We start from the raw sequence: 20,895 nt of genomic DNA, 5'->3' as shown, positions 1-20,895 counted from the left end.
AAGACAGACACTTAAGAAATAAATTTAAAAATTTTACTTTCTTATACTGTCTTTTTATTTACCAATACAAATAAATTACACACACACAATCCAGCAATGTTTACAATCAATTTTTTATTTTTGCAATAGCAAATGTAAAGTAAAAAAATCAGTTACCAGCTCTTTCTCCTCATTCTGCCAGACCTAGGTGGAAATAATGTATTTTAGGGGAAAATAAACTAATTTTTATAACCTGCTGTCAATAAGAATTACTCCTTCACCTAGAAAGTATAGCTGGAAAATACATTAATGATTATATAACTATGTCCTTAATTTTTTGTTTCTTTTTCTATTAACTCAATGAATCTCAAAAATGGTTAATGGCATGTTATTTGAATTCTATTCAGAGTTTGAGTTTACAAGACAAACCTGTAGAGTATCTTTACTTTAAGTTTCTCATAAAATGAAATAAAAATACAAGATTGATTGAATCCACTGCATGAGTCAAGTGTGTACTGCTAATATCTATCACATTGACTCTTTAAAATAACCTGTTGCAGCATGCCTATCTCCATTGTCCTCAACAAACATCATCTATTCCCTCCCATGTAAATAAAGACTTCACACTATAGATTTAAAAAATGAAAAGTTTCTCCCAAATTATGTCAACCTATAACAAAATGTTTTTTCTTGAGCACATCAAAAAGTGACATTGAAATTCATTCATATAACCAGTATGCTTTGCACTGTACGGACTCATGTGAGACAATTTTTTTAACATGGAAATTTATAACTTGTTTTGCCATAACTTTTAAAATTCAGAATGGTTTAGGTAGTTCTATTACATATTTCTGGATGCCCTGCTCTGAAACAGATTAATCCTAATCTCGATAATATTATAATTATGAATACTCTATTTCTCTAAGCAACAACACAGAGGCCTAATAGGGTGGTCAAGGTTGTCTACCTCTATGCCGAGCAGGCCCATAATGCATGTATCCATATACTTCCTGTGCATGTGCGTTAAAGATATGATTTCTGTATCTTTTTTATATCTGCAGTAATTTCTACTTTGTCCATGTTCCTGTTCCATATAATGAATCAAATTCACTACAGGTTAAAATAATAATAATCTATTAGCTAAATCATACCTGGAATCATATCACCTAGGCCCTAATGTTCTGAATCGTAGTCCTGGCTGTATTTCTGTGCAACACTGAGGTTCATGGTCTCTTTAAACAACTGTTTGATCATCTCTAACAGGAATGATACAAGTCCTACCATGAGACACTAGATGCAAAAACTTATGACACTAACTAGGAACACTTTGTGACTTCTTTCAGGTTTGAAGCTATGGTTCCAGTGATCAGCTAGCTATGTTCTGGGGAGTCAAATATGTGATCTCTGGATCAATAAGGCAGGATTCAAAATAGTTGCACACACTGTGCTAAGGAAACTATAAAAAGATAATTTTAATTTCTAAGCAGAAAATGTATATTAAGTTGGTTTTATGATCTCCAATTAAACTGGCCCATGACACTGATTAGTGACCTTTTCTATCAATAGAATATTAAATACAAATCTAGAATTAAATTTACATTCTGTTTGGGACAAGCAAAGAATATTTAGACACAGCGAAGTATTAAACTCTGACCCATTTGTCATAAGAGACAGAAGGGAGAACACTAGCTAGAAAACTCCAAATGTTTAATCAACAAATTTCTATGACAATGAAGATATTTAATAAGTTTACCATAAGTAATCATAAAATATTGGTGCTGATCATTCCATTATATTTTTTAAAAATAGCTTGGTACTGTCTGAGTAAATCATATTCTGCCTGGGGCTATATAGCTTACCTCGAATTATTTCAGAATCATCTAAAATGACTCATTTTTCTATTAAAATGATAAATGGACTAAATGAGGTATGTAATAAATACTGCAGGTTTGTAAACAGATTCCTGCTCTCTAGAGAATGGAGGGCTTACTTCATTTGGTAATTCTGCCCCTCGGTATTTTCAGGAGAAGTCATCCTTAAACTATAGTTAGCAAAGAAAAGAGCAGAGTGAGTCACATTGGAATAAAATGGAGAATGCCTTTATGGTTATAGGGGAATAACCCCAAGGTTGGTTCTCTCCCTTAACCATATAATAAACATTCCCCCACTCAGGAGCAGGGCATGGGTCAGTTCATCAAGAACACAGAAAGGACATAACTCACTTCCATTTAGGAATCGTATCTAAGCAGTAAAAGCAAGAATACATAAAAGAAAGAAACACTGAACTGGAATGTTCATTAATGTCCAATACACAAAACTGAAATAGCTCTCATTACACATGGTATATCACACAGTAAACAATACTGCTATTCAATTTTCTACTGAATTCACTAAACCATGGGTGCACACATAATAGGTTGAAAGCAATTCACAAAGACTGTATCAGAACTGACAGTCTTGAGACTTGCCATGAAGGTAAAATGGAAAGATTACTATTGAACAAAAAGGAATTCATCTGCCTTGGTCTCAGTCAAAACACAATGTGCAAAATACTTACTTGGGATTTGCAAGAACTGACAGACTTGATTATGCTTATGTTAAATTCTTAATATGTTACAGGTTAAAGCAAACATGGAGAGCCACATTTCTTAGCCTCTTCAATAGGAAATAAGATTATGACATTGGTTCAATAAAATTCCAAGGCCTAATGACAGCTCATTTCCGAGCAGGCCGTGAAGCAAATACATTAACAATAAATGCCAAGTCATTATAAAGAGATGGAATTATAACCAGCCTTTTGCACCTTAGTTACCTATGGATTTTCACTCAGTGCTCTCCATATCTCACCTGGACACCCATAATGACCCAAGTGATAGGATGTCAATAAGCTATTAATGGCAGCACTACAACATAGGACACCACTCAAGAGAAGTTACCCTGAGCCAGTCGGTTTGCAAGCAACTTGATGAATTTTCCAAAGTACACTTAAAATGAAAATATGACAAACACATTTTAAGTAGAGTTGGTCCCCACAGCTGCCTTCAAATATGTCTCATTCTTTCTCCAAGTCCTTCCATGGCATTATACTCGATTGTGCTGTCTTCCTCTCTAATCACTTTCTCAACAAGGTCACACAGTCTAAGATAATCCTTTGGAGAAAGCCAACATAAGCAAACTGTAGTCATCTCTAGATTGTGTTCACTGGGTAGGTTTACCCATCTTAACGAGGCAGTTTAATCTACGCTACTAAAAGAGCACTTGGCCATTCTCTTCCTCCAGGTCTCTCAATGTCTGGTCAATATGGTATCATGCTTCTCTAAGGCAATTTAGTGATTTTTAAAATCCTGGGTATTTCAGCCTGTCTTGAAAAGAAGGGGGTTCAATAAAGCACATTTAAGAAATACATTCATCTGGGCAAGATTTCAGCATACAGACAATATTTAAATCTATAATTGCAAACCTACTCATTCTTTGGGCTCTACACATTAAAGCTAGGCAGGCAAACGGAACAAACCATGTTTCTCCCCTCCCACTGCAGTAGCAACCATACCTGAAGCTGCCTGCACTCCACAGAAGAGCTGATTAACAATCTCTTCACAGGGTTGTGTGCATTCCAGCCAACAATAATAATGCTGCCATAATGCACAGGAAGCAGGACCACATGTGATAACAAAGAACAGAAAAGAGGAAAAGAGACTCCGAATGTTTTGTCTTGGAAACTGTAAGGCCCTGCTAAATCCAAATGCACTGGAGGCAAAACGACAGTGTGCCTCTGCCCTCACCTGTCTTGAGGGATGCTGCCCTTTGAAGTTCCTGGTAAGCTATTAACTGAGCAAGAGTAGAAAGAATGGGACTTGCAGATGGATTCCAGACCCTGCACTCACCAATAACCTTGAAGAAAATATCTTAAACCAGGCTCAAATCCCTCGAACATAAAATGGAAATTGTATATTTAAATAGTCTTCAAAAGTAAAAGCTCAAAATCATTAACTTCATTTTTGGCGATCAAAGCAAACAAATACTCTACACATATCCAAATAACTGGGGCAAGAAAACCAACACACAGCTTATATAACCAGAGAGAAAACTTTAATAGAGGTTATAGTCAAAGTACTAAACTGCACCCAAAAACAGAGAAATTTTTTAAACAATCATTGTTAAGTGTCCAATAAAAGAACCCAAGATAATCATTGTCACCATGCAACTTCATTCACCTTGCTAATTGCAAGTGATCACTCTCTCACGCCGCTTGTATACATAAATATTGTTCGCTCCTTTCAGAATTACAAACCCTAGTTGTATCATTTGCCCTTGGGCAGAACCTCACTTACATCTGGACAGCAGAGGTATTCTTATCTACTCCCTTTAATTTAGTCATTTTCCTCCATACCCTAAATTCAAAACCTTTTTCTCTTTTAACATAAAATTTCAACTGTCACAGTTTGAAGCACAAAGAAAACACAGAACTGAAAAGCACACAGCACAAAATTAATCAATTCTTCTTCTTGATTGCTTCACTGGTGCATTTCAGACAAAAAGGAAACTGGGGATGAAAAGTGACATTTTGGTGAAACAGTCACTTAAATTTGCAAAAACTAAACTTATGCGTTTACGCACCCGGTTTTTTTAGTGTTACGTTTTTCTAAACAGTATGAGGTTTTACAAATTCAAAAATTATAACATAGGTAAAAGAAGAAAATCCAAGGTAAGGATGACCTTCCTCACAAAGACCACTGGATTCTCTGAGAAAAGCAAGCAGGTCTAATTTGCAGCCCCAGCAACCTCCAGTACCTAGTACATAGTAGGTGTTTAATAAAAAAAAGTGATATAGAGCTACTGATATCAAAAACCTTGTAGCTCGCCTTGATGCTTCTCTCAATCTTTAAAACTTAAGACCCTAGTAATACTATTTCCCAAATATTTCTACATCTCTTCTCTGCATCCCTGTGAGAACTGCCCTAGTTCAGGTACCACCTGTTCTCACCTGGAATAATGCCAGTGCAGAATAGAGGGGCTGGTATACTCTTCCTAGGATCTAGAATGGAAGTAACAGCTTGCCCACCCAAAGCAATTCTTCCAAGGGGGAAGAGTTTTGATCTGACTCAATGTTAAAACTTCAATGACAAGGCCATCCTGTCTCTACAATAAAGCCAGCTGCTACAACAGCTGTGGGAGGAGAAGCCTGGACTGGCAATTCTGGGGACAGTGATCTAAACACCAATTGTTAGTGAGCAGGAGGATTGGGGAAAGGGAATAGCTGTATGTCACTGTACAAGTTGAGCACACAGCTAAAATCCAAGATGCTCCAAAATCCAGAATATTTTGATTGCTGGCATAATGTCAAAGTGGCAAATGCCACCTAATCTCATGTGATGGACCACAGTCAAAATGCAGACACACTAAAAATACTGGATAAAATTATCTTCACCTTATATGCATACATTTGTGCAAGAAACATATATGAATTTCATCTTTAGACTGGGTTCCCATCCCCAAGATATCACATTAGTATAAATATTTCAAATCCCAAAAAAGTAAAAAATCCCAAACACTTCTGGTCCCACGCATTTCAGACAAGGGATGCTCAACTTACGGCCTTCCAATTCCAACCCTAGGTCTCTTGCTGTCTAATTATTTCAAATGTAGGAAATCCAACTCTACTTTCTTGCAGGCTGCAATGCCTGGGTTCAAAATAAAAAGGAACAAAGCAATATTTGGCCATCATTCAAAGAGCCCACATATTAGGGTTAAGCAACAGGGGGCCAGCACTCACAGCAGGATAATACTAACATCCTTGGGGTGACTCTCATATGAACTGTGGGTTTGGAAGAGACCTACCCCTCCATGGGGAATCAAGGGGTATGGTACAAGAGCAGGCTCGCAGTTCACACCACATGATTCTGTTTCAGAGTGCGCTGGGATGTAGAATCTGAAAGCTTAAAGTCTATATGGAATATATATGGAGGAGTTACAAAGAATTTTATACCTCTAACCATTAATAATAAATGACATAATTATTTTCTTAGTAATTTTTATATTTTTTTTATTTTTTTCTATAATAATCGTGTATAAGTTTAATAATTAGAGAAAAATGCATTGAAATACATTCAATCATTAAAAAGTGATCACACAAAACCACATTTATAGATACAAAGACTTTCACCACATAGTCTAAATGTCTTCAAATGAGAAGGTTTAATAATATAAGAGTACAAAAATATGCACTCTATTATCTATGTTTGGCCTAACACATTTACACATACAAATATAAATACACAAACTTTTTGGCAAGTGAAAAAAACTATTTAAATAATAAACTGGAATATTAACATCATTATCTTTGCATGATGATACTAAGTTGATTTTAATATTTTTTTTGGATTTAATTTCTCATCTTTTTTCAATAAATAGTTATGTTTTCTGTATTATCAAATGTTAATAATGGAAAAAATATGGTCAATAAATTATCCAATATCCAGAATTATCCAGCACCTTAATTGCCATCAGCAGCTACGGGCCATAACATACATTCAAATAGAATGGAACATTCAAGCTAGGAAGGGACCTCTGAATGAGCTAGCATCCAACTATATAAATTCTACTTGTATCCCCTTAGTGCTTTGAGGACTCTATTTGGCCAATATTGTGATAGATGGTGAAATTTAGGAGTTGTGAGTACTGTAATTTGCCATCTATACCATACAATACAAGAATCAGTAAGAAAGAGATCTACAAAATAGAATGTATAGTATCAGTTTCTTACGCTTGACCAGCTAAACAAAAATAAATAAACAAACAAATACAATAGACAAGATTTATTAGGTAGAAAGAGAATATGGGCTGAATATACACTGTTCCAACCATACTATATAATATAATATTTAAGTTACTTTTGGATAAGAAATCTTTTTCTACTTTCGCATTTTTTGTGAACACTCTCCTCTTCATGTACCTGGCTGTGTGTGTGTGTGCTTGCCTAAGTGTGTACGTTTACTGAGTTTTGGGATTTTAAAATCTTAAACTAAGTGAAGAAGACATTGTATTCAAATTCAGGTAGTAAGAGAAAAAAGTCTAAGATGCAAAAGGCCAAAAGGCAGATGAAAATGCAAAACAAAAATTCTTCTGCCCACTGGAAAAAGAATTTTCCTTCCGCACCTTTCTCAAACATGAGCACTATTAACCCCCCTCTCCACTCCATCCTTCTCCTTTAAGTTAGGAGACTTCAACAGGCATGGAAATGGCGCTTCAACCCACATGCCTGACGTTTTTCTTACTTCCTCAAAAAACCCTTCAGCTTAGACACAGAGCAGGCGTAATCATCAATTAGATTATTCAACACTTGATGTCTTTCATTCTGAAATTATTCCTCTTCCACAGTGACTGACTTTCCTTCTCCCTCACTTACTCTCTCAGTCCCACTCAGTGTATGGCTGCCAGTGAGCCCACTGACAATTCTTTTCTGGTCTATCACCTCTGTTCTAGCTTAACATCTACTCTGCATCAGTCACGAACAAATAGGTTTATTATAGTATATTAACTTTCCTTTTCTTTTCTCTACTTGCACCTGGTCTTAGGTTAGCTTTTCAAATAAACATTAGTGAGGTAAAGAATGGGAAAAAGGGGCTGGGGCTGTAGCTCAGTGGTAGAGTGCTTGCCTAGCATGTGCGAGACACCAGGTTCAATTCTCAGCTCCGCACGTAAGTAAATAAATAAAATAAAGGTCCATTGACAACTAAAAAAAAAAAAATACTTCAAAATAAAGAATAGGAGAGAATAGTTCAAGGGTTTGAAGCTTCCCAACACACACACAAAAAAAGATAACTGTTTAAGGAAAGAAAAATGCTAACTACATAGATTTGACCATTGTGTGTTATATACACATACTGAGTTATCACCCTGGACTCTCTAAATATGTGCAATTATTATATATCATTTAAAAAATGGGAAGAAAAAATGTCAAACTTCCTAAAATTAATGAAATATTTTCCAGTATTAATGAACACTGTAAAAAGAGCGACAGACAGACTAGGAAAGAACAGAAATTGACCCTTTTCTTACAAAGATTAGTAACTCCCAACAGCCTGCTGAACTAGGAGCTCTGGCATTCAAAAGTCCTCAACAATAAGGTCCTTATCTCCCTGTCCACTAAGTTCTCATCTGTGTCCCTGGAGGACTAGAGGTTCTGAGGAATCACATCTGCAATTCTAAGAAGGCTGATAAAGGGGCTGAGAGTCAGGAGCACGGGCTTCAACCAGAGCAGCTCCACTTTTACCTACTAAGGGGCAATTGGTCAAGAGTTGAATATAAAAGATAGAGTATTATTCAGTCATTGAAAACTACATTTCAAAAAAAATGACCTGTGATACAAGAAAATATTCAAGATGGAAAGTACCATATATAGCATTATCCAAATTCTTAAATATGTAATAGACTAGAAAAAAATGTAAACCATGGTTACATCAGACAGACTGACTTACAGGTGCCTTTTAAATTTTCTTCCTTCTATTAACAATCTATTTTTGAAAAGATGTTTATATACCATTTTAAAAATTGAAAAATTATTTAAAAAATTATTGGTTCCCTTAAAATTAAAAGATGGTTCCACAAAGCCCTTGTTTGACACTGTCCCTTCCTAAAGTCCAGAGAGTAACTAACCCACCTTAACTCACATCACTGGAGTCTTCCCAGATGAACATCTGGTAGTTGCCAGCAGAAAGAAAAAGAAGGCTGGTCAGCTGGCCCCAAAGGTTTCAAGTTAATAAAACCAAAAGAGAGAAAAATGCTAACAGCCCAGCATAATACATTTGCCTGTCTGTGAGCTGATCTTTCTTTTAATTCTTCTGAAGTTACCGCGGGGTCCTTGATGGTTAATATTAAATTATCAGCTATTTGTAAAAGGCAAAACCCAAGAAAGTATAAGCAAAGAGAACATGAAGATTCTCAACAGTAAAGTGGCACAGAGTTCTTAGCTCCTCCCAGACATCCAAGATTTTCTTGGAGGCAAAATATCTTTATCAGCCTTCAGGACTCACCAAGTGCTTGGCCTTGGCACGCTCCTCCTCACTGGAAATCCTCTCTCGAAGGATGGCTCTGGTCAACTGCTCATTGGCAGCAGCCCTCTCTCGCTCCAGGTCCCTGCTTTGCTTTAGTCTAAAAAGATAAAAAAAAGGTCTACTTAGAAAATATTTTATCAGTTGACATCATTTTTTTGTTAAGTGAAATAATTAAATACAAATGCAGATATATACCCATTGTTGAATATCAATGGCTGAAATCCTCATCTTGACCCACAATTTACAAAAGTTGGTACCAAAGTAAATTCCCACGCAGCCTCTACCCACACATTAGAGAAAACAGTTCACACCAATGAGAAAACTTATTGATTTGACTGTCATATAGATCTAAGTTTTAAAAAGTTCTTCTATAAAACTGAAATCTCCCCAACTAAAAATTCCACCACTCGTGCTCCCATGCACCCTCTAAAAATTTAAGTAAGAAAGCTAAGTAACAAGCCATGGGGATCTGTTATACTATATACAATCTTTAGCATCTTAAATATTTTCTTGAATCACAGTGGGGGTAAACAAATATTTGAAGGTTGATGATTATTCTTCCCCCCAACTGACTCAATACAATTATTTATTGAACACACACCAGGCCCTGTATTAAGCACTGAGGACACAATGGTGCTCAAGGTGGACAGATCTCTGTCCATATGGATGCTACATCACAGCAGGGATGAACTACTAACACAATGAAGACATATTTTGGCCCAACATCTTACTCCCATTTTCCAATAATCCTCATATGCAAACACGGCAACACCTTTCAACAGCAGGCAACTCACTTCTGGAATGACTCCAATGCTTCTCTGTGATCCAAACTACACCATGCATTCCACACACCAAATAGCAAAATAAGACAGCAGAACCTCACCTCTCTGGGTCTATATACAATTCTAATTCTATTAACAAGGCATAAGATTGCATTAAGAATATCAGTAGCCTCATCACACAATTAGACCATCTGAAGTTACAATCCACTGAAACCCCTCATTGTACATGATAAAGATAAATTACTTTGGCACCGATTTTTGCCATATTGCCTGGCAGAGAAAGGCATTCAGTAATCACTGAATGAGAGAACATTTTAGTCTAATCTCATGGACAAAGATTTTCTGATTGCCTTTTCTTCTTTGAGAGAATAACTCTTCTACACCATCATATCCCCAAAAGTACAATCTAAGCTTTAAAAGGAAAAGGTAAAATTGCTACACTGGTATAAGACTGAATGAAATCTTATAACTGTGAATGATGAGCACCAAATTCTACTTATTCAAATTTTAGCTTTAAAAAGGCTCTAAAAAAAACTAAGAAGATAAAACTTTTTGTTACTATTTTTTAATTGCCATAACTTCCTGATTTTTTGGAATTCTCACAAATCAATAATAACATAAAATTGTTCAATAAAATATATTTCAGCCAGGCACAGTGGCACATGCCTATAATCCCAGCAGTTTATGAGGCTGCGGCAGAAGGATTATAAATTCAAAGCCAGCCTCAACAATTTAGTGAGGTCCAAAGCAACCTACTGAGACCCTGTCTCAAAATGAAAAATAAAAAGGACTAGAGATGTGACTCAGTGGTTAAGTAACCCTCGGTTCAGTCCCTAGTACCAAAAAAATAAAAATAAACTAATTAGATATATTCCAAAATTTTAATGCTTTACATATAAAAAACAAACCTGTGTGGTTCTATGTCTTGAAGAAAGAAGAACAGAAACAAATTAAGACCTATGCTTTGAAATTCCCTAATGTCAAGGTAACCTTTAGGAAACTTCCTTCAGCAATGAATACAATGATGCATACAGGGACCAAATTTCTCTGTTATTTCATGAAGACCATACAATAAGTTCAGCAACATCACTGATATCAGTACATCAAACTCCACTGGACATGTAAGAGAACAGCAATAATTAAAAGTCATGCCATTTCCCCAGAGCATTTGTTCTAAAAGCATGGTCCACAAACCAGTAGCAACATCACCTAGGAACTTGCTAGGAATGCCAGTTCTTAGACCCCACCTCACACCTACTGAATCAGAAGCTCTGAGAGTCTTTTAACAAGCCCTCCAGGGGTTCTGAGACATGGTCAAGTTTGAGAGCCACAGCTCAATTCACAAATCCTGGTGACACACCAAAGGAAAGCGACATCAAAATGGAGCGGTCCACATGAGCATATTGCACTGATAAGTGCTGAGATCATTAAATCAAACTATAGAACTGTAATTTGATTTAATGACCTCAGCAATTTGGCGTGAACATACTTTATATACAGAGTTACAAAAAATTGTGCTGTGAATGGATAAATATGGTTGTAATGCATTCCACTATTGTCATATATGTAAGAAATAAAAATAAATTTTAAAAAAAGAAAAAATTTTGTTTTTAAAATCTGAAAAAAAAAATTACAGAACTGTGCATTTAAAGCACTTTTGTGAGTATATTACTACAAGTAAAAAACATCAAACCCAGGCATGATGGCACACGCTTGTAATCCCAGCAGCTCAGGAGGCTGAGGCAGGAGGATCATGAGTTTGAAGTCAGCCTCAGCAACTTAGTGAGGTGCTAGGCAACTCAGTGAGACCCTGCCTCTAAATTAAATACAAATAAGGCTGGGGATGTAGCTCAGTGGTTGAGTACACCTGAGTTCAATCCCCAGTACCAAAAAATAAAAATAAAGCATCAACTATTTTGCATCCAAGGTGGAAATTGAAATAAAACAATAACATTACTATCCTTATGAATTACTTTCTACATGCCAAGCACTATGGTAGGCAATTTATTTATTTATTTATTTACTTATTTATTTGTCATAAATTGAACCTGGGGTTGCTTAACCACTGAGCCCACATCCCCAGCACCTTTTGTATTTTATTTAGAGACAGGGTCTCACTAAGTTGCTTAGCACTTCTCTAAGTTGCTGAGGCTGGCTTCAAACTCACAATCCTCCTGCCTCAGGCTCCAGAGCCACTGGGATTAAAGGCATACACCACAAGCACCCGGCTATGCTAGGCAATTTACACACACACATACACACACACATCATAAAAATGACATTATTAATTTATAAACATAAAAATAAATTCTATAAACTATATTTTATCATGTAATTGGGTGTATCAAATTTTGAAGTACTATTTAACAACAACTACTTTTTTTTTCTAATTGAGTTTACTTATATATCAATTTTAATTACAATGGAGTTATAAGTGGTTCAAATTAAATATAAGACCATAAATTTGGGCAATTTAATGAAAAAGAAGCAAAAACATGAGCACAAAAGTCTTTGATGCTATAATACAAATAAAGGTCATTTAGTTTGCCATACCTGCCCCCAATGAATGAACCATGAAGTTGGAGTCCTGAGTCCGAATCAAGGCTCCACCTGCTAGCTGAGTACTCTTAGCTTCCCTGAGTCCTGTCACTCTCAAGAGGACATAAGCAGGTGTGATGCCTCCCCATAGCCTTCTCCTAAACAAACCTGGTACACAAAGCTGGCACAACAAAAAAACTCAGCAAGTGTCAGCCAGAAGTAGCCACCACAGTGCCCAGGACAGGATCAGGGAAACAGAAAAGCAGAGATTTTCTGAAATGAAGAAGGAAATCCCCCAACTCACTAACCACACAGTGACCACAAAACAGCTTCTCTTCCCAATTTTTTGCCAATGGGAGGTTCTGCTTTACTTTTATTATCGAGGGCTTCTAAAATAGAAAATTTACTCTACAGATGCTAGCAACCCTTCCTTTTCCCATGCATGTCTCTCTCACCTTTCTCTCTTCCCATTTGCCCATGAACTCCATAAAGGGAAGGCCTTGGTCTAGTTTTGTTGACTGCTAGGTACTTAGTACTTATAACCATCCTACCACATAGGAAGCCCTCAGAAAAAACTTGTTGAAGGTATGCAGGCATGTGTCAACAATTGAACAAATGAACAGCATACTTGTAACCATAGACAAGTATGAATATCAACCTAGAGAAAACAGAAGACTGAGGGATGTGTGAAACAACCAGAGAAGCAAGCCGGATCCTCGTCCAACATACATGCAGCACATATGTGATAAAATCCAGACAACAGTAAATGACCAACAACAGAAGGGTGTGAACATTCCAGAGCTCTTGGGATATCCACATCTAACTAACTGTGGTTGATTTTGGATTCAGAGAGACTGCTACAAATTGACTACAAAGAAAATTATTTTTCTTTCTTAATAAATTCTTAGAGTTAGTTTCATTTATCTTTACAAATAGAATTGCTCAAATTCCCAACAGTTTATTTTATTCTGCACAGTAATTGCTGAAGAAATAGAATTCTGTATGTTAGGAGTTTAGAAGAAGGACCCAGAACAAACTCTCATTTCCTAATAGCTACTCAGCTGTGGAATCTAATAAACCTCAGTTTTCTCACCTTTAAAATTTGATGGCTAAACTACATAATTGTAAGATCCTTTGAAGCTACATATCTTACAAACCCCATACCTGAAACATATTATTTCATTCCATAAAAATGCTTGCAAAAAATAGTACCAATGGATAAATAAAACAGAGAAGTATCATCTCCAAATTTTCATTCAGTGAACACTTATATTTCTACTAATTCTTAGACTTCCCACTACTTAACCAAAACTGTACATTAGGTAAGAGTAAATGGTATTCATGAATTCATCCAGTAGATAATCACTGGGTGAGAGGCACCATTCTGGTTATTGAGAATAAAGTGGTGAGGAAGAGACAGAGTCCCTCCCCTCATGAAGCTTAATTAAATTATAAAAGGAAAATGCAGGGGCTGGGGTTGTGGCTCAGTGGTAGAGCGCTCGCCTCGCACGTATGAGACCCTGGGTTCGATCCTCAGCACCACATAAAAATAAATAAACAAAGATATTGTGCCCATGTATAACTTAAAAAATATTTTTTAAAAAAGGAAAATGCATTATTTTTAAATAAGGTTGCTATGACACTACATGGGTGGGCAGTACTATTGGACTGGATGTCTAAAGGGAATTAGCTGAGCTACATGGAAAAGAAGAAACTGTCTTAGGCAGAAGAAACTCCAATCAGGTCCAGAAATACCCAGAAAGAATTATAGAGTCTCATGTTGTCCTTCAAAGGGTCCCAGAACTTTAAATGGCCTCTGCAAAGAACAAGGTTTTCTTTCCGATTATTTTGGAGCACACAGTTTCAGATAAATGGTGCATTAATCGAGGCTTGTCAAGTGCCTTTAGAAATAAAAGCTACAGATTAGAAACTTTTAAATTGTACTGTTCCTCCATCTCCCCCACCCTCCTCTCCAAAACACTAATTTACAGCAATTTGTTCCTCTAATAAGTTTCCTCTTTCAGTGATTCATTTAAATCATTTAATGAAGTACACCACTTCACAAAGAAAAACTGCTTATATGTTCAAAAGCTCCCAGTTCTTTCTGGAGATCCTCTCTGATCTCCTTGGTTTCAGATCCCATCCAGATATTCTATTCAATGATTATCTATGAAAGACAGATGGCTGTGTGGCCAACCAGTTTGTCTTTTTTTGAGCCAAATGAGAGACCCTGTTCTCTGGACTTCTGTGAACTCTATTACCCAATGGAGCCACGTTATCTCACAAACATTCCCCTGGGAAGAAGAGTGATGCTCTTCCTGCCAGGGAACGCAGCATTCACTGCCCCGGTTAGGTAAAAGAAGGACCGGAACCAAGTCTCTCATTCTTAACTTCAGTTTCCAAAGATTTGAGAATCATCTCAAAAGAAAACACACCCACCATTTGAGCGAATATATTCCCCTCTTTATTTATTGGCATTTCCTATTTATTATTTTAGATCTCATGGTCTAATATTATTCTACATTAAGCCCCTGATTTAAGTTTCATTTAAATTTCCTGCTTTTAAATACATATCTCCCCTCATTTAAATTCTCTAGAGTTTTAAGCAAAGAAGTAGGAGTTTAGTGTAAACTTTTCTTATTTGCATTAAGTAATTGGATAGCTTGCCGAAGCTTAATGAAACAAATACCAGTTGGTGCCTTCCATACACCTCAGCCCTAGCAACTCAGCTTTTCTCAATATATTCCCAATCAGGTGGGAGACTTAAGATGCACCAGCAAAATGAATTCCTAAAAACCAGTCAAATCTCCTATAATGAATAGTATTACAGGTCCTTTTAAATGAGGGGTGGGGTACTTCTCATGTATATTCAACTCACATTGTATCTGATATAAAATCCAGTTCTGTATTTTTAGTCCTGGAGTAAAAACCAGCCATTCAGTTTCATTCTGAAGAACTTAAAGGTCTTAAGAAAGTAGAAGGGGAATTTTAGAGATAACTTTACCTAGGCATTTTTTATATATTGAACTTCATCATCCTTCAAGATAGAGGCATTCCTACCTTTATTTTAACATTAGAAATCAGAGACCATACCAGAGGCAGGGAAAAATCCTGATCTGGTTTCCAATGCCACATTTCTTAAACCTCCTTAAGAGTAAGCCCCCTCTACAAGAATTAGTTTCCATTCTATTATTCATTTTTATGACCATATAAGGACAGTTTTTAAAATCTATTTATTTGTAGCTATTTTAAAATGCTTTAATTTGTTTTTACTATATTAAGGCTTTCAATAGCCCTAAAAGTTTCTCTAAATCTGGCTCATTTGGCCATTCACAAATACTCAGATTTATCTTCATATAGGTTGACACAAAAGTAATTCTATACGATTCTAACTTAGAAAATTACTTTATAATTTAATATATACAGTCATTATATTACTGAGAAAAAGTTGATAAGAACCTCAGATAATGGGTAGGAATAAATGGGAAAATGCAATTGTTTAAGATAAAACAATTTGACTAAACGATTTATCTAAAATTGAACTGTGGCCATTAAATACAGATAATATCTACAAAATATTGCAATGTACTTCATTCAGAAAGACTCAAACACTGGAAGAGAAAAATGAGTGACTACAACCTCAAAGGTCATTTTTAATGTTAATCATAAATTTTATTTTAATGCATCATATTTTGTCATAACATGCTGAACTAGCCTTCAAAAGACTGTTACCATATAAACTTTTAAACAGAAAAGCTGAGCTGGGTAATCCAACAAACTAATTATTAGACTATTAAAGATAATGATAGAATAAGTATACAGTTCTCCATTTATAACTTTATAAAAATAAGACTACATAACATATCTAACATTTTCAGTTCTAATTGTTTCCAATCTTGGAAGGAAATGTAGGTTGATATTTCAATATAAATCCCTGAGCGTGAATATGAATTAATATAACTGTGCTTGTACATAATATCTGTGTGACAGATAAAGAATTAAAATTTTCTTATGTATACTTTGTACCACGTACAGTTCTAAGCACTTGATAAGTATAACTCATTTAATCCTCACAACAACCCTATGGAATAGATTATTATAGTTCAGAAGAGAAGCTGAGGCACAGAGAAATTATGTAAAACTGAGTCTTACAGAAGGTGTAATTAATTTACTGAGTGTCACAAAGCCAAGGAGAGATGTAGCAAGGATTAAACTCAGTACCACGATAACACAGACAGTGGGTAGTGTCTAGCTTTTGGAACGCATTCAATAAAAATAAAGAATGAATAAAGTGAGCTATTTCAAGAAAGATTATGAAACACAAGTACTCTATGTAATGATAATCCAGCAGTATATTCTTTATAAAATGATAATTCAGCAATAAACAGCATTGTCTTAGAAAGTAGAATGATCTACAATCTAGCAAATCATATGCTAGACAACAGTACTTAACCAGCATAAAGACCTGGTTCTGAAAATAAACATTAATTTTGGTCACCTATTTTATGTAACTATTAATTAAAATGGCACTCATAATTTAACAAGCAAGGCTTCCTTCAGCTGTGTTTGGACCTTGGGTGTCTCCCAAAGGCCCATGTGTTAAAGTCTGGGTCCCCAGGGTGACACTACTGGGAGGCAGTAGAATCTTTACAAGGTAGAACCTAGGGGGTCTTTAGGTGACGAGGGTGTGGCTCTGGTCCCTTCCTGTTCTCTTTTGCTTCCTGGCTGGTGATTAGCTGAGCAGTTTTGCCCTGCCACATGTTCCTGCCATGATGTACTGTCTCACCACAGGTCCAAAGTAACAGCGCTGGCCAATCATGGCCTCGAGCCTCCAAAACTGTGAGCCAAAATAAATGCTGCCCTTTACAAATTGATTATCTCAGGTATTTGTAACAGTAATGGAAAACTGACTAACAACTTCCTTTCCACAAGAACACTCTAAAAAAGTAATTTTTCTTTAATTCACACTAACATTTTGTCACAGTCTGGACTTCTGCCAGAGTAAGCTAGATTCAAAACGATGCATAAGGTAAAAAGAACACAGTCCAAAACTACGAGCCCATGACTATAATTAGGGATTATTCATAACCTTAATCCTAAATGGTCTCTCCCTTCTAGAAGATGGTTTCCTATTTATATACTGTATATTATTTTGTACCTGAAGTTCTTATTTTAGTTCTCATTGGGAACAAAATACTACCTGCCCTGGATTTTCTGAGACCTTCTTCTTGGCAAATATTTTCTGCTATTTCACTGAAAAGTACATTTATATTTGCAAAGTATTCAGATTTGGGTTCACAAGTTAATGTCCCCATATACATGGTGTGGCCCCTGCACCCATTTTCCCACAGCAGTTTACAGACTCCCTTGGAGGAAGTTATACAACCTAAAGCACTCTCATCTTCCTCTAGAATGACCTATAGCCACTTCTTTGTTTGGCTTGAACAGAATATTTAGAGGCATCTTGAACCAAGATGATCAACTTTTTACATTAAAGTATACACTGACTGTCATAAAAGTCAAAATACAGCTGAATAATGGTAGAGAAGACAAAGACACCAATCATTAAAACCTGTTTTATAGAAGATGCAGAAGAAAAGGTTCATGCATGACCTATTATTATTAAAAACTTGTTTAGGAAGTATGAACACCCTTCCCCTTGCATCCTGGCCTACAGCATCCTTCCTTGAAAGAGGGGTGCAGCTGTTCAATTTACTAAGATACTGGAGGAGCACAGTCATAGATTCAGCCAGAGGAAAAAGGAACTCAAGGACAAATGCAATACTTCCAGGTAAACCCCCTTTATTGGCCCCCACTGGGCAAATGATCAAGTCCTTTCTGTAGGCAGATGACCATGTGAAATGGTGGCAACCTGAGAGACATGATTGGGTTCTCATAAAGAGGACTCTAAGTCAGAATCTCAGTATATTTACATATACAAAACATACAGGAAGCCTTTTACATTGTTTTGCACTTACATTCCTTTTTCATACAGGATACATTGGCCAGGACACATACTTCAAATGCTATTACTGATAAGTCTTAGGAAACCTTTGAGATGACACTGCCATTCTAAGACTTGTGGAGAAGCACAGTCAATACTTCTCTTCTTCTATTTCAAAGGACTTTCCAGCTTGAATCAAACTGCCACTTATCACCCTCCAGCAGCAGTTAACCTCCTGAACGTAGAGTTGGCAGAGGTGGCATGGGTGGACCCTCTACTCCCTGCAGACACACATGCACCCATCAACTAACCAGCCCGACCCTTCTTATGGGAAATGCCCAACATCAAAGCTTGGCATGCTCTTCCATCAAACCCAGAGTAAACATTTTTAAGGAAAGGGTGATTATACAAATTCCTTTTTTATTTCTTTAAATTCAATAGTTTAAAATTTCTAATCACTTTTGATTAATATACTAAGCTAATTTGACTGACACATAAAGGTTAATGACTTGTCTTTACAAACTACATTGGTGATTATTACATAATTGTGCTTTGCTGTTCTTTTCAGAGCTTTTAACCTTTGATTGTGTCTTCTCTCATATTTCTTTTTGTTTGGTACAGCTTGCTAATCCACAAATTTTTAACCTTTATTAAGATTACAACTAATTACTTTATCTTAGCTGCATTTAATATGTAGCGTATAGCTCGTGCATGCGCACTTAATGTGTGTGTATTAACATAATCAGGTTGCCTTGATTTTAACATGGGTAACTGTTTTCTGTCACAACTATTAACAGAATAATTGAAATAATTTATTTCTTCCATTTGATATTATTAACTATGTATTTTACTTTGTTGTCTCTTTTTTTCCTTTTCCTTGTTTTCCTGATTGTGTCAAGCTACCATATACCCCAAATAAACAATAACCCAGAAAGAGATATATTGAATTTTCCTATTCTATTAAGTGTTTCCATTCTGAACACTCACACTTTTTCCCTATTTTCACATAAAAACAGTTTCCACTATTTTCTCAACTACTCCCCCAGCAAACCGAATAAGATGAATCATTTGACGACTTGGACTTTCCCCCCAACACTACTCTTGGCTAAGAGATCAGTGCTTTTTAAATTCATATAATTCTTAGACTTTCTCCTCAAGGATTTCTCCTCAATGTCAAGAATCCTTATTAGCACTTTTATGAGATGTTCCCAGTCTATCACTCATACATGCAAGCCAAAGTCTGGTCCCCTGGCTGCTTCCCCTCCTCCTCATCTTCCTCTCTACTGAGGTCTCTGTGGTAGTTAACATGGTCTGAGTCCTTCTTTAGGTATCCTCCTAAGATGCACTACTGTGTTAGCTATTTAGCCATGAATTTCAGCTTCCTACCCCTCTTCTACTCCCTGCTTTGCAATGCTGGGAGTGTCTTTCTGCTTTACAATAGGGTCTGCCAATAACCAGTACAATAGGGTCTGAAAGGCTGAAGAAAGAACAAGAACTCTCTGTTCTGCTCCTATAGTACCATTCAGGCCTCACGCTTCACACCAGCGGCCATCCTTGCCTCCTGCAGCAGCAGGAATCCAGGATATGGTTTGTTCCAGCTTGCTCAGTCTCTCTACCTGCCACCTGGAGACACTAGCCCCACCCCCCGGCACATCAGCTCAAACACCAGCACCAGCCAGGATGCACCCCACTTTAGAGGTCTGAGCTGCAGTGTCACAGAGACCGCTTCCAAGCTTCACTGTTTTAACAGCTCCCACCTCTTCCCATGTGCCTCCAGCGGAGACATGGTGACTGCTTCCTGACAGTGCTGCCTTTGAGATGCCCTGAAGCTGCACTGTCCCATAAGGTTCTCATAAACCATGTAGAGCTACTGCACCCAGGAAGCATAGCTAGTCCAAATTGAGATATGCCTTAGGTAAAAAATACACAGTGGAATTTGAGGACTCCATATGGAAAAACGGGGGGGGGGGGGAGATGTAATACATCTCATCAGCATATTTTACATTGATTACACTGAGAAATATAACTACAATTATTTTTACCTATTTCTTTTCACTTTAGACATGGCAACTAGAAAGGTAACTACATAGATGGAGCATATTATACTTCTATTAAAGAGCACTGCCCTAGAGTCAGGTTTTTTGTTTGTTTTATTTTTGCCCTTAGAGCTTTTAAATGCCTCATTAACAATTCTTACTTGAAATTCTCCCTGTAAAAATAACTCATATGTTTTGTCTCCTTAACAGACCCTGCCTACTGGCTGTTTACATTAATAAATTCTCTACATCCTTGCTATCTGTGGCCCTGTTTTCACCTCAAGGTGAGGGAGAGCTCAGTAGAGGATTCTGGGATTTTAGTCCTTGTGCCTAGAAATCTCGAGGTGTCATTCCAGTGTCTACCTTCCAGTTTGCAGAAGCAAAGCCTAAACCCAGGATGATTCCATTTCCTTTATAAATTAGTTGTTCTTTCTGTGTGGAAGCTTATAAGATTTTCATTTTTATCCTTTGAAATTTTTTCTCCTTATCCTTCAGAAATGTTAGCAGTCCACGACTAGGTGTGCATCTTTCCTCATCAATCCTACCTACAAGAAAGCATCCTT

General features: G+C 36.6%; 1 protein-coding gene across 3 annotated transcripts in view; it reads right to left on the bottom strand.

The window, feature by feature from the left end:
- Positions 1-20,895, bottom strand: part of Chchd3 (coiled-coil-helix-coiled-coil-helix domain containing 3) — a 266,329-nt gene that overhangs the window by 157,266 nt on the left and 88,168 nt on the right. For all 3 annotated transcript variants that reach the window (XM_058582831.1, XM_058582830.1, XM_046455090.2), the window contains exon 4: positions 9,012-9,129. In XM_058582831.1, the coding sequence (XP_058438814.1) occupies positions 9,012-9,129 (118 nt within the window). The remainder of the gene's footprint in view (positions 1-9,011; positions 9,130-20,895) is intronic.

This window comes from Marmota monax, unplaced genomic scaffold (genome assembly GCF_021218885.2).
Source record: "Marmota monax isolate L192 unplaced genomic scaffold, Marmota_monax_Labrador192_F-V1.1 WCK01_AAM20220418_F8-fsc00131, whole genome shotgun sequence".
In the NCBI taxonomy this organism is placed as follows: Eukaryota; Metazoa; Chordata; class Mammalia; order Rodentia; family Sciuridae; genus Marmota; species Marmota monax.
Note: the sequence above shows the minus strand (reverse complement) of the source record. Positions and strands in the feature narration are given on the sequence as shown.